Source organism: Panthera onca, chromosome C2, assembly GCF_046562875.1.
Source record: "Panthera onca isolate mPanOnc1 chromosome C2, mPanOnc1 haplotype 2, whole genome shotgun sequence".
Classification (NCBI taxonomy): domain Eukaryota; kingdom Metazoa; phylum Chordata; class Mammalia; order Carnivora; family Felidae; genus Panthera; species Panthera onca.
In genome coordinates, this window is record NC_138347.1 from 131,129,132 (window position 1) to 131,144,523 (window position 15,392).

The 15,392-nt window shown below is 38.7% G+C and overlaps 1 protein-coding gene across 2 annotated transcripts in view; it reads left to right on the forward strand.

Moving 5' to 3' along the window:
- The window catches only part of CPNE4 (copine 4), a 493,123-nt gene that overhangs the window by 373,345 nt on the left and 104,386 nt on the right, over positions 1–15,392 (forward strand). For both annotated transcript variants that reach the window (XM_078432340.2, XM_060638666.3), the window contains exons 6-7: positions 1,796–1,879; positions 4,989–5,078. In XM_078432340.2, the coding sequence (XP_078288466.1) occupies positions 1,796–1,879; positions 4,989–5,078 (174 nt within the window). The remainder of the gene's footprint in view (positions 1–1,795; positions 1,880–4,988; positions 5,079–15,392) is intronic.

Consider the following 15,392-nt stretch of genomic DNA (forward strand, 5'->3'; position numbering starts at 1 on the left):
CCAAACCAGATGGTACTTTGAAGGGTTGAACCCAAGTTTTATCCTTCCTTGCATATTAACATCAAGCACAGAGACTCTATGATCAGTATATTTCCTGAGAATATTTTGTTGAGCTGAAGACTAGGATGGCTTTAGTCTTCATTCTGTTTTGCTGCAGTCTAGAATTCGGTGGGGGTTGGGGGGTGGGGGGATCACTTGAGGAAATACATAATAAGAGTGTAGTGACTAAGGCTGTTGCTCAGATAGCCTCCTATTCTATACCAGTTGTTCATATCATTCATTCATTTATTTGTGTATTCATTCATACATTCCATAAACACTATGTGCCACTAAAGTCTAGACATTGTAAAATATGAGGAAATTGTAGAGATATAAAAGAAAATCAGATATAATTCCTCCTTTCTGAACATTCATAATCTATTGGGGTAGAAACTAAGTGTACAGGAAGGATATGGCTATGTCTGCTTCTAGTAATGAAGTACCTGCTTGTTTTACATTATTCTCCCAATGAAAATGGCTAGAAACACTGGATAAGAACCAAGAGACATCTGTTTGAAGGTCCTAAGGCTGTCAGGTTTTGAGGGGCCAAAAATGGAAAGAAGAGAAATCTGCTGAGGTGATTCACACATTCTATCCAGGTTTTCCACTCAAGGCAGTTCCTCAAGCCTGATTAATAAAACACCATGGGTAGAGATGCTAAGAAGCCTAGCAGAAAATAGATAGTGAGAAATAAGAAAGTAAGCAGAGGTCTTTGTAATCTCGTGGGACTAGAGAAGCAAAACTGAAGTTCAGGGATACTAAGAGAGCTAGGGCCCAAGATTCAGAGATGCTTCAGAGAAACAGTCTGAATGTCTTATTCTCCCAAGATAACCACTAATTAGCAAAGCAGCATAAAGAGAAACTGAACAAAAAGCTAGAGCCAAGAGACTATGGAGATAAACAGAGCCTTGGAGAGTCTCACAAAAATTAGCACTGAGGGCTTGTCAAGGAACACCAGCCCTTATAAACACAAAACCTTTCAGCTGGAGCCCTTTAAGGACTATTTTCAAAGAATAAGTGAATCAAAAATATATTGCACCTATAAAGATTTTTGAAGAAACTTACCTCTAAATAGCTCAACCTTAATTGGAGTCAGGTGACTGCCCCCATTCTAACTGCTTGCCAGACTCTTGCTAAAGACTCATCTACGGGCACCTGGGTGGCTCAGTCGGTTAAGCTTCCGACCTCAGCTCAGGTCACCATCTTGCCGTTCATGAGTTCATGCCCCATGTCGGGCTCTGTACTGACAGCTCAGAGCCTGGAGCCTGCTTCAGATTCTGTGTTTCTCTCTCTCTCTGTCCCTCTCCCGCTCTGTCTCTCTCTCTCTCTGCCTCAAAAATAAATAAAACATTAAAAAAAAGATTCATCTGAGTCTTTATAATCTTTATTTACACAGTATCTGCTACACAAGAGGCAGAACCAAGAAACAGATAATAAAAATAGATCCAAAGGTGATCTAAATATCATAATCATCAGACATAGGCTTTAACAATGACTCTAATTAATATGTTTAAGAAAACAGAACGTTGCTTTTCAAAAAACTGGCATTTGAATTGATCTTTGAAGAATACTTCGGATTTCAATTAACCAAGATTGTACTTCTCCAAGGACTTGGAGTCAGATGCAAGTCATTCTAGCCAAGGGTGGATCACAGAGATGAAGAACAAAGCAGGGAAGGGTCAAATCCAGCAGTATTTGATCCAGGGAAGGACCAAATGTGTGTAGGTGGGGAATAACTAATTTTTGTCTATTTCAGGATTTCTTCAGTAAATCTGACCCATTTCTGGAAATTTTTCGTATGAATGATGATGCAACCCAGCAGCTTGTACACCGAACTGAGGTGAGAAGACTTATCTTCAGCTGTGCCATCTCAGCTCCTAAGATAATAAATTGACCTGTTTTGAGAAACCCCTTATGTTTCTTAATGTCTGTAGTTGTGCACTCAGACCTGGAGCCTTCACTGTCCTTAAGAGGACTCTCTGTCTTTTGTAGCTTTTTTAATTCTCAATTTAGATGTTAGAAGACCCTCTCTGACCCAAATTTTCCATTGTTGACCTTCAATACAGTCAGCAACATATTAATAAGAATATGAATATTAGGTAACATTTAATGTGTATGATTAGGTGCCAAGCATTGTACTAAGTGATTTGTATGCATTACTTTATTTACTTCTCATAACAATCCCTTGACATGATTATTATTACCCCCATTTTATAGTTGATTAACTGAACCTTTGGGAAGGCCAGTGACTTTCCAAATTCTCATAGTTAGTGAGGGGTAGAGCAGAGGTTTGAATTGAGTTTGTTTGGCCTGAGCTTCATGATAATTTGAGAAGCGCATCTGCCTCCCCAGCAAAAGTTCATCCACTGGGCTGATGTCAGGCCTATTATGTGAACGGCTATTCTGTCCCAGCTGCTGCGTGGTCTAGCTGCAGCTCCTTCTCAAGCCCCCTTGTCTTTCTCTCCGGGGCTCCAAACCTTATCTCTTATTAACCCACCACCCAGTGCCACACACCCATTCGACAACCAACCCCAATCTCCACTTTTCATTTTGTTTACAAGCTGGTCCAAGAGAGAGTCTGTGGGGGTGAGAAGTACATTGATAAGGAGGAAGTGGGATGATTGTGATAAATGAAAGAGCTGAGAGAAGACTATTGTGTATATATATTCATATATATATACATATATATATATATATATATATATATATATATATATATATATACATAGGACTATTGTGCATGCATATATATGTGTGTGGTGGGATAAAAGAAGAAGGAGCCCTCATGACTTTCATAGGATGATAGTAGGGTTCCATGTTCCCACCACCCCATATTGGAAATCCATTTCCATTTGCCTGAAGTAATAGAGTCTCAAGTAGTGTTTGGGGAACTTTTTGTGTCATATTAAAGGTATACAAGAATTAAATAGTTTGGATGGGCAAAGTCTATGGATACCATCTAGTTCATAGTTGGCATTTAATAACTTGTGCTTAATAAAAAAATGAATAAATGAATGAAGCTGAGTATAGATAGTATGTCTACTACATGTTATAATAGTACAATGTAGTTCTCTGGAATTTAACCCCTGGGGAACAGTTTGGGGTACAGTAGTCTCCCTGAATGGCACCTGATTGCCACCACCAAATAGAGTCCTTTTCACAAATACAGATTCCTTTGGTAGGACAAACTTCTTTCAGGAGAAGTAAATAAACTTTGGGGAGAATTAGAAGTGGTGTCCATTTGCCCTTTTGTTCCTGTCATTGAATGGGGGCTTAAATGTGCAGACAGAAAGGAGATGGGAATGTATCATTAGACTTCTCTCACAAGATCTCCCTTTCCTTTGCTTCTGATACCAGTCCTTTTCTCATTATTAGTATTAGTAAATTCTCCTACTCCCAAGAATCTCTAGAACTCCTCCCATACCTAATTGCTGAGGAGCTTCTGGAGTCTCACAAGCAATGCAACTGTTACGTTTTCCAGTGAGTCAAGCAACATAACATTGATTTTTTCCTCTTTCTTATTCAAGAGATATGAAATAAATACTAGGCAATACTGTTCTCTTGGAGGAAGCACACTCATGTACACACAGATTCTAATTTCGTAGGAAATTTCTAGTTGAAACTTTGATCTGCTATGTTTAAAAAACTGTTGGCAATAAAATATCACTTCTTAGTGTTTTTATATAAAGGTGAGAACTTTAAATTAACCCAGATGTTTTTATCTAACTTTTCTTCTCATGACAACTTTGATCATCCCCAGGGTATCAGGGCACAAGACAAAGCCCCACAGGAACATAATTTTTGTACTTTAATGCATTAAAAGAAATTTAATAATGAGTCTATGATACAATCAATAATTCATGGTTATATTAAGGAACCCAGTAGAAGAGGGAATTACTTATAAAATAATTATGTTATTTGGATAGAGAATTCATTTTTTTATAATGCTAAGACTTCTGCTAACTAAAACTTTCACAGGAAGACAAATCGATATGACAAAATTCCATTTGACTTCATTTGTATATACCCTAGAGCAGTGGTTCTCAAATTTCATGCATCAGAATCATTTAGGGGGCTCACCTCCAGAGTTTCTGTCAGTAGGTCTGAGCACAACCTAGAAATCTGAACCTTTAACAAGTTTCCAGGTGATGCTGGTTCTCCTGCTGTTCCAAGGACCACACTTTGGGAACCTCTATCCTAAAGTACACAATATAGCCCTACGTACAGAGCAGATTCTCATGCATTCTATGTCCATGCAAATTATTTGAACCATAGTGATGGCAGGCTGACTTGACTTGTATGGACTATGGGGCAGGATTAGTAAGCTGCTTTCAGAAGGATTTCACTGTATTATAGACTTAGTTTGTGACACTAAAGATCTGAAGATCTTCCATATTATACCTTAATATGAAAGCTGATATAAGTATGCTCTTGGGATTTTTCTTTTAGAAACTTCTCCTCTGACTTGAATCTGCTCTAACCTGAGGTCATGAGTGACCAAAGACTATTCAATTCTTTAGCAGTAGAAATGTCCTGCTATACTCCCTACACCAACCAATAGTCTTTACCTATACTCAATAGAAGAGAATTTATGCCATAGGAATGACACTCCTGTAGAACTTTATCTATGCCTGTAGATCCTTTATCAGAGGCCAAAAGCAGACCTGCCTCCTAAATCCTAGCTCCTTTCAGTGTAGAAGGGTTCATCCCCAGCATCCATATGATGATCATTATTCATGAGACAACAGCCAGGCCAGTGATCACAGGAATTCTGCTCATAACAAGCCACTTAGTGGGCACCCTTACTCCAAGTTTTCATTAAGACACTTATTCCAGACAGTTGTCCTTTTCATAAGCACCACAATACTTCTCAGATGGTTTTTGTATTGAAATGTGAAAATGTCAAGCATTCCCTCCCCAACCCACCACTCCTCTCTTTGTTTTCTCAGGTTGTGATGAATAACTTAAGCCCAGCCTGGAAATCATTCAAAGTATCAGTCAATTCTCTATGCAGTGGAGATCCAGACCGCCGGCTGAAGGTTCGATATCTATGTCTGAGAAATGCAATTGTTTATGTATTTAACTCTCCTCTTTCTCCTTGTGTGAATGTTGGAAAACCCAAAATTTTCTTTACTGCTTGCCCAAATCTCTTAGCATCTTGATGGAAGATGAAGGGGATGTTTCTTCTGCAGGAGCCACTGAAGCTCATGAGATAGTCAAAGATAAATCCCAATTGTGTTACGTCAAGAGGGAAAGTCCATGGCTTCTCAGAGACAAACTGTGGCAATAAGTTCATGGCGTGATTGGGAGTTATTAAGAACACAAAAATTACTATATCAATTATCTATTGTTGCATAACAGATTAATCCAAAATGTAGTAACTGAAAACAATAACCATTTATTTAGCTTATGATTCCATGCACTGGCAAGTTGAGTTCCTGTAGGAGGTTCTTCTCTTGATCTTGCTTGGATGCCCTCATGTATTTGCAGGGTGGCTCTCTTCTGGGCCTTGACTGGCTATCATCTGGAATGACTGGGTGTTTGAGCCATTTATCTCTCAACATTCAGAAGGCTAGTTTGGCCTAGTACACACAGCAACCTTAGAGTTCCAAAAGAGCAAGAACAGAAGCTGCAAAGTCTCTTAAGGTCTAGTCACAGAATGCATAGGAGGTCACTTCCTCCACATTCTGTTGGTCCAAGCAAGTCACATGGCCATCCCAGATTCAGGGATGAGGGTGAGGAAATTGACTCTGCCACTTGGTGAGAGGAACTGCAAAGTATGGTGGCCATTTTTTTCAGTCTACCACAAATGCTTTTTGGGTATCATGGGAATATACAAGTTGGAAGAAAAGACACATTGTGAGGGTGACCAAAGGAAGACAAGAGGCTGAATGCCAGAAGCAGATTCCAGGAGGCATTTTTTATGGTCCAAAAACTGACCCTCCTTCTACCTTGGAAGTCCAGAAGCTCCATGTTATCAATGCCCCCAAGTTGATTCTACCAATTCAGGATAACTAAGTAAAATCAGTAGAAACCAGAGCCTATAAACCTAAGGGCCAATCAATTCATATTGAGTGAGCAACATGTCCCTCAAGCAGAGTCAGCATTCACCTCAGTTTAATCAGGGCATTTTCTCTATGTGGGCCAGCCATAGGGAAGACAACTATTAGACAGCTACTATATTAGCCTGAAAGCCTGGGACGTCTGCCTCCACTATGGGAAGATGGGTTCATTCAGCAGACTAAATGTTCACATTGATCTTTCAGGGCACCTAATTTCCTGGAAACTGTTAGATGGGCATTGCCAATGTTTGTCTTTGTAACTTTACATTTTCCTCATCCATTTTGCCTCACAAAACTTCTTCTGATAGAATTATTTTGATTTGTCAGCGTTGTCAGATTAGAACCCGTTTTCTCTAATGTGACCTTATATATCTTTGCTTAAGACCATTCTGTGTGGACTTGGTGCTTGAACTCTCAGTAGACTACTTACTTCCACATTCTTGAGGAGAAAGTCAGAGTTTCCCTAATATCTTGTGTCCTGTAAGAGCTAAGATACTTTAAGCTTCATTTGGCATCGGAACTGTCTTTTACGTCAAAATCAGGACTCCTGGCTGTTTGGGACTCCATGTGTCAGCTCATATGTGGAATGCCAAGGGCTTTAGCTTCAGGCATAGGGTGATGATTAACGTCTGTATTCTGAGCAGCTCCATCCCATTCCTAGCAAGATAATTGACCCTGTTTAAGATAGAAATCAAATAATATGTCCATTAGCAATAGATCAACTTTGTCATATGGAGTTATTAATTGAATAAAAGGAGAGGGCTGTATGTAATTGAATAAATAAATGCAGAAAAGCAGCACATTATGGCCTTGTGAATGTTTTGCCATCTGTAGAGAAACAAGTAGGAGTAAAGGAGATAGATGATGAGTGACAGATGAGAAAGAAAGAGAAAGAAAGAAATAGGGTGTTGGAGAGGAAACGGTAGGAAGGGAAGAAGGAAAGGATCGGAGCTTCTCAACAGCTGCACAACTGACATTTGGATTTTGTTGTAGGGGCCTGACCTATGCATTCTAGGATGTTTAACAAACAGCATCCCTGGCTACTTGATGTTAGTAATACTCCACTTACAGCCAGTCTTACATGAGTCTTACAGCCAGAAGTCTACTCAGACATTGCTAAATGTTTCCTGGAGAGTAAAATTACTCCTGATTGAGAACCAATGGTTTCAAACTTAACATGCATCAGAATCACCTAGATAACTTGCTAATGTATATACATATATATATATATATATACAGAAACTCTGGGTATTTACTATTACAAAGTATATATCTATATATATACTCAGAGTTTCTGATTCAGGAGGTCTAGGGTGGGCCTGAGAATTTTGCATTCTAACAAGCTCATGGGTAATGCTGCCACTGCTGGATTCAGCCCACACTTTAAGGACCCAGGGGTAGACATTTTTTTCTTCATTATGACTCTCCCATGCCCTAGTGTCTCCACAGCAATTTCCAGCACCCAGTCTCCCCTTTACCACCTCTGTTCTGCCCAACACTTGTACCTTTCTGCACTGTCCCAGCCTTCTCAGCTTTGCACACACCCTTCTCTCTTCCTGAAAAGCCTTCCTCAGTCTGCTTTTCTTTAAACAGGCTACTTTTCTTCAGGCCTCTTAAATCGCCCTCCACTTTCAAAAAACCTTCCTCTTTAGCTTCTGTGGGATACTTTCTAGCCCTTTCTACTTACCCCATTAAACTACTTCTCAACTTGTTTTGAAAATTTCTGTGTACATCTCTGTCTCCTCAGTAGACGACTTGTCTTTTTCAATTTGCTCCTTCGGAGTAGAACCATGTTTTGTTCACTGTGTATACAGCTGTCTAGCATAGTGCTTGGCACAGAGTAGATACCCAGTAACTTTTCAAAAAATGTTCATTTATTTATTTTGAGAGGTGGGAGGAGAGAGGGAGAGAATCCCAAGCACCCAACATGGTGCTTGATCCCATGAACTGTGAGATCATGACCTGAGCCTAAATCAATAGTCGGATGCTTAACCGATTGAGCCACCAAGGCGTGCCTACCCAGTAACTTATTGGAGAGTGAGTGAATAGAGGTGTGAGGGAAGTACTGAGAGGTTACCAGGGGGTATTCTGGGGCAGGGACTGGAGTGGAGAATTGCCCACAGCAGTATTTGGTATGCTGGAGTTTCCTAGGCCACAAAGCCAATGTTGCACTCACCTGCTCACAATATCCAAATGCAGTTTTCTGAAAGGCAGGATAGACTTCCTGTATTGCCCTTTACTTGTATTCATTATTTTGTCACAAAGGCCACTGTGAAATTTTCGTAATGCTGTCCCTAGCCAGCTTTCTCCAAAATAAAATGGCACCATATTGGCAGGCAGTATCTCTGTCCATATGGGTGTCGTTCTTCCTATCACCAAAGAACATTAGAAAGTGATTTAAAATTTTTTTAATTTTAAAAACACTCCGTCAGTTTAGATTTTAGCAATCTTAGCAAAATTTTGACACTTAGGTCTTTGTCCCAAATGAGGCTTGGTATCTTTAATTCTCATTTATTCAGGACCCACATGAACACCCAGTTCAAATAACCAGCTTTTTCTGCTTTACTTTTATTTATTTATTCTGTACTGTTCCTTTGTGTAAAAAATAAAAGCATTCAAAGAAGCCTTTTTCAGAAACTGGTGTTTTAACTTACTATGGAAATATTCAAACATACATAAAAGTAGAGAAATGATGTGATAACTCCCCATGCCCAGTACACAGCTTCAACAATTATTATTGTTGTAAAATTGTGTGTAACCCATTTCTCTCTTCCTCTCCCCACTGGATCATTTTGAAGCAAATCCCAGACCAGGGCCAGCTCATCCATTAAGCCCAGCAAGCACAGTGCCAGGACCCACCAGACTTTCAGGAGTCCATGAAAATGTTTTCATTCTTTTAAAATTAGAAAGGAAAAAAATGAACTTATAAATAAGATTCAATAAAATGTTTTGTTTTTTTTTCTCACCTCAGAAAGCAATGACATTTTTAGAATCCTAAAAATCTACTATGGTGGAAGGGGACCCATGAAGGCAAAAATGCCTAGGGCCAATGAAGGTCAAGGTATGGCCATGTCCCAAATACCTTATCACATCATCCCAAAATGCTTCAGTATAAGAATAAGAATAAGGAATCATTCTATAAACATAACTACAAAGCCATTATATAATCTAATTATATTATATATCTAAGAATATTAACTAAGCCTCCTTAATACCATCAAATATTTTGCCACTATTCATATATGACTGATGGTCTAATTTATTTAAAAAATGTTTTTGCACTTTTTTTTTTTAAAAAGGGGGATCTAAATAAGGTCCAAGCATTGAATTAGACAAAAATACCTCCAAAGTTCTCTTTTAATCTGTTAGTTCCTTCTCCTTTTTTTTCCCTTGCAGTTTACTTATTGAAGAAATCAGGTTGGTTTACCCTGTAGCATTTCTCATGTTCTGTGTTCCCTATAAATGAAGAGTTAGGACTTGATCAGATTTGGGATCTGTTTTCTAGCAAGAATGCTTTATAAGTGATGCGGCTTTCTTAGGGTGTGAATAGTCATTGAGGAACTTTGCCTACATCCATTTAGTTAGGGCTTCCAAAATGGTAATTTTCCACTTCTGTCATTTCTTCTTTATCTGTTGTTTAGTGTCTTCTATAAGGAAAAGCTTTTCCTTCAAAAACTATTTGGTTCCCTGAGGTGTGATTCATACAGGAAAGACAGGAAAAATGGTTTATTTTTCCTTTCTTTTTTAACCAATTTTCAGAATAACAAATTAGTTCTCTGGCATCCTCCAGAGGTAACTAGTGAAGTCCCCCAATATTATTAAGAATTTATAGATTTTTTAATATATCTGAGTCTTTCAATTCATTTCAGTTATTACTATTCCTTTGAAATCTTGAATTGCTGCATGTTTAACCAATGAAAACTGCTTTAAGTTAGCTCTTGAGTTCTTTTGACATAAACTTAATACTATGTAGTCATTTCCTAGCTTTCTTGTATAAACTTTAAAATTCATAAATTTTGAAATTGTGTAATTCCCTTTCTCCATCAGATCTATCTCTCTGTGGATGCTGAGTCATATATTAAAGTCTCTTGAAACAATTTCTCTCCATAGCTAAACATCTACCCCATAGAACTCTCATTTTGTTTCATTTTGCTTTCCATTGCTAGGATATTTTTACAAATTTAATTTTCCTTTGTATGAAATGTTTACATGATTCTAAAGTCAAAACTACAAAACAAGTATATTCAGAAAAATTTGCCTTCCATTCCTGTCTCTTCCACTTTGTACCCTCTTCCCTTATAGGTAATCATTTTGTAGTATACTTTAATACTTGGCAGTGCTAACTCCTTCCACTTCTCTATTCCTTTCCTTTTTAAGGGTTTTCCTGGATATTTTGCTTGTTTTTTTCTGTCCCTTTAGCTTTAGAAACAACTAGTACTGGGGCGGGGTGGGGAACAACTTGATGGTATTTTTATTGGTTTTGCAAAGGAAATCTCTTTACTATTGAGTCTTCCTGTCCTAGAATATGGTATGTCTTCCCATTTGATCAAATCTCCTTTTGTGTTTACAGGAGTGTTTAATGTTTTTCTCTTAGAGGTCTAGAACATTTATATTTAAATTTATGCCTAGTTTTTGTGTGTTTGTTTGTTTCTTTACCTCTTCTAAATGGAATCTTCCATTATGCCTTCTAACTATCATTTGTCAATGTAAAGGTTATTGAATTTTGTTTGTTTTCTAAAACTGCTATTTTATTAAGTTATATTCTTTTTATAGTAATTTTCTGTTCATTTTTTTAGCATTTTCCAAATATATAATTCTATCATCTGAAAATAGAGATTGTTTTACCCATTCTTACTATCCTGATGGTTCTAGTTATTGCTCTTCTTTATTTACATGGACCAATACTCCCAATATAGTGTTAAATAGTAGAGGAGAAATAGAGCATCTTTGTCTTATCCATCACCACAGTGGAAAATTCTGTAGTGTTTTTCCATTCATTCTGACTGAGATTAATTTTTTAAACTGATTATGAAGGTGTCAGAGGCTTAGCGCTTTTCTTAGCCATGTCTACCAAGCCTTAAAGACCTGTACTAGCATTCAGGGAGGGTTCTTGTTGGTTTTGGTAACCCTAGAGACAAAAGTTGCTCTACTTCCTGAATAGATTTAGGTTTATGTTTAAGATTAGCTATTTGATGAAATATATATTTAACACTTAATATTAGCTATTTAATGAATTTGTCCATGATTTCTATGGCATGGTAGAGTCCTTATCAAAATCCTAGTTTCATTTACTTCTAACCATGCAGTGAGGTAGCTTCCATTGTCTTCATTTTACAGATGAAGAAACAGAGGCTAAAAAACCCCCATGCATTCAAATGCCAACTTTAATGCTCTTTTTTATTGAATTATACTGTCTCTATTTTGTTGTATTTCTTAGAAAATAAATCATCTTGATAAAGCATATCGCTTAACTCTGAACCAGCCAGAATGTTTTATTTGCCATTATTCTAACATTTAACAGAAACAAGTCTTGTATATATGTAACATATTTCATGAAGTCTGAGACACTATTAATTATGTAAAGCAGCACGAAGGGAAAAAAACGTTCTTAATGAATCCATAATGCCACGCTTTCTTACCAACATGTGTTTATAAGGAAATCTGTGCCTGTTAAACTCCATGAAATGTGGTATCAATCATTTCTTTTGATTTGATCAATACATTATTAATATCCAGTACATATTCTTTAGAAGGCATTGCTAGTATTCAGAATAGATTCTACCAGATGGGGGTCTAAGAGAAGAGGGTGAGAAGGCACTATCAGCAGGCATGATTAACACATTGTTAACACCCTAAATGTACCTAGTACTATAGGAAAATGCCATGACAGAAAAGTCTAGGAAAATACCATATAAGAACCTCAAGGCCATTTCCTGTCTCCTTTTCTAATTCTCAAACCATACAGGTAACTTGGACACTCTCCATGCAGAGTTCATCAGGCATTTTCTGAGTATGGTTGCCTCGAAGAGGGAATTAAGGTGATCCTTGTCTCACCCTGTCCCCATGCCTATTCAAGAGAGAGACCCAGGTTATTAGCTGAGGTCATGGTACAGTGAGCACACCCAAGACAACCAGGCAGAAGGAAGTAGCAGAAGAAAAAGAGAAGCAGATCCCCAAAGTCAAAGCAGAGGTTATAGGACTCAGGAGCCCATGACAGCGTGAGAGGAGGCCCAAAGTCCAAAGCAACCAACAAATGACATCTTCACCCACGATTGATCTCACTCACCTGTCACACCCTACTTCTTCTGTAGCCATGTGTGATTGATTTAGAACAGCCATGTTCATGAACTCCCTTCTGACACCCCCAAATTTGGATTCCTGGCCAGTCAGAAAAGTGCTTCCCTGAATCAGCATTGTAGACCCCATTGGTCCTGGAATCTTCATTTTAACAACTTTCCCAAACAGTGCTGGTGCAAGCCGTTTGCCAAGCACACACTGAGAAATACTGTCTTCCTACTGAGTCTTCAAACCTAGATGACTTGCTGGAACTTCTCTTGGGAGGTCAGTATTTTCACTGAAGAGCTAAGTGTATATGTATGTATACATTCTGCTCTTCCCTCTATATGAAATCTGTAGCACTTACCCTTTGGTTACATCTAGCTATTGGTGTCTTCCCTTTCTCAAGTGTGACCAGGCCATCTCGAATTGAAATTGCATTTTCAATACAAATTCATTGTCTTTGCTTTGGACTCTCTGAGCCAGATTGACTGACAAGTGCCAAATGGGTTTGACTCCAGGAGAGTGTTCTTGGAGTTTGCCTTGGACCTTCCCCCTTTATTCCCAATGCTATGTGACTCCTAACTCCTGGATTCCTGAGTGCCTTTTATTTTGCCTCAGATCCTTTGAGTTTAGTTGCCAAACTTGTTTTATTTCTGCTTCATCCTGTTTTTCTGTAACAACCCTTCTGACTCTTAATGCTTGAAACGGAAACACACACACGCACACACACACACACACACACACACACACACACACACACACCTCAGTTCTAACCCCAGATCTCAATCCTTGATGGTGGCCCCAATTCAGCCCCATAATTCCCCCAAACCCATAGATTCAATCATGAGATCTCCCATGGGTTACACTAACATTTTCTGATTCTTGGTGCCAAATACAGGAAGGTGGAATTAAGGGGTCCCTTGGTAACTATATTTGGTGTTGTTGGAAATGCCTGTAATAAAGACATTCTCAGACAGTTGAAAGCAAGTTTACTTTCCTTCTCTATCTACCTTACAACTGAAAGAGGAAAAAAAAGAGCTTGAATGGTCCATGGGCCTGTTATGTTCTCTTGAGATCTGTTAAAATTCAAGTACTTCTTTTTACGGCCTTCTGGGCTCAAGGGTTTCTGGGTTTGTGCCTGTCGATACTTTGCTCAGCCTAAATGTCCCATGATTACCAGAGGACTGAAGACTCCTCTAGATGTCTCTATATTGGATCAGCCATGGCACAGGAATTCTTGACTCCACTTAAGTAAATGGCACCCCTGACCCAGCAGGCTGCCTCTACTGAGATCTGTAATCAATACTGCAGTATGGGAAAGCAACAGCCATCTTAAACAGTGTGGAATCATATAGGAATAAAGGAGGCTTCTGAATGAGAGAAAAACTACACACTCAGTTTTAATAATTTTTTCACTTTTCATTAATATTTTCCCATTTTTTACAGATGACGAATTCAAGGTAGCATGTAAGCAAATTGCTTAAGATTACACAGCTAAGTAGTGCAGCTTAGTTTAAACCCAGGTCTGTCATGCTCTGTGGTCCTTGCTTTTCACTACTGAAAGTTAGCTAACATTTACTGAACAGGGCATTCACCAGCTACCTGTTACTATGCTGGACACTTTGCTTAAATTATCTCATTCAACCCTATGCTTATCCTAGGTTGAACCATGCTGCAGTAGCAAAGAGCTCCCATACAGTAAAGTTTATTTCTAGCTCACATAACAATCAAAGGTAAATCTTCCTAATCAATGGTGTCTCTCTCCTTGATTTGAGAGCCCGCATTGCTTCTATCTTGTGGTTCATCCATACCTTACGGCCTCATTGCTATTTGCATTTAGCACGTGGAAGACAGATGTGGAAGGAACTCTCTAGAAGTTTTAGCTAAAAACAGCACTTGGCATTGCTGCCTATATTCCAACGACTAGAACTTAGTCATATGACCACACTGAACTGCCAAGGAGGCTGCAAAATATGATCCAGTTGGGGCCTAGAAAGAAAAGAAAACAAATTTTGGGGGACCACCTAGCTGACTCTTCCACTGGAAGATGTTGTTATTGTCCCCATTTTGCTGATGAGAAAACTGAGGCTTGGAAAGATGAAATAACTTGTTTCAATTCACAGAGCTTCCAAGCAACATAGGCAGGATCAAGTCTGTCTAACTCTGGAACCTACACTCTATAGCTGCATTGTCCAGTAAAACTTTCTGATAGTGGAAACATTTCATATCTGTGTTTTCCAAAAAAGTAGCTAGTACGCACATACAGCCAGAACAATTCTCTCCCAACCTCTCTTCTCTCTTTCCCTTTAGGCTTTCTTCCTATTTTCAGTCCCCCCCCCCCCATTAGTATCCCATCCTCTTTTTTTCCGGTGAACACCATCCAAAGAGAAAATTCCACTCTTTTATGTGTCAGGCCTTTGCTGCTAATGTGAGCCCTCTTCTGCCCAGTCTTTAATGGTTCCATAGGGGAAGCAATGGGTTTCCTACACATGGGGTCAACAGTAGGTACTTCAATGCCAAGATAATTTTTCATCAGTGAGAATCAGGTCTGATTTCCTTAATATTTGAGAAGAGGGCACACCTTGCTAAAGCAAGTGTTATGGGTTTTGGATTTTTTTAATCCAGGAAACCATATAATCTGGTCTTAGATTTTTAAAAAAATAGTCTTGAGAGATAGTGTTTAATGGATATAGAGTCTCCATAGGAAGATGGAAAGGTTCTGGAGACAGATGGTGGTGATGTTTGCACAACGATACGAACATTTAAAATTGCTAAAATGGCAGATTTTATGTGACATATCTTTTGCCACAATAAAAAGAAATTTATTACAAAAATAACCCTCTTCCTGTTACCATGACTTTGAACTTCCTCTTGTGAAACAACCACTCGATGTTATTGTACTAGGAGCATTTGACATCTGCCTATACCTGGCATACCTTACCTGTGATGATGCTTGCCTCAGCAATCTGGGATGAGACTGTGACGGCTCCTGAGAACTTCCTCATACCCACA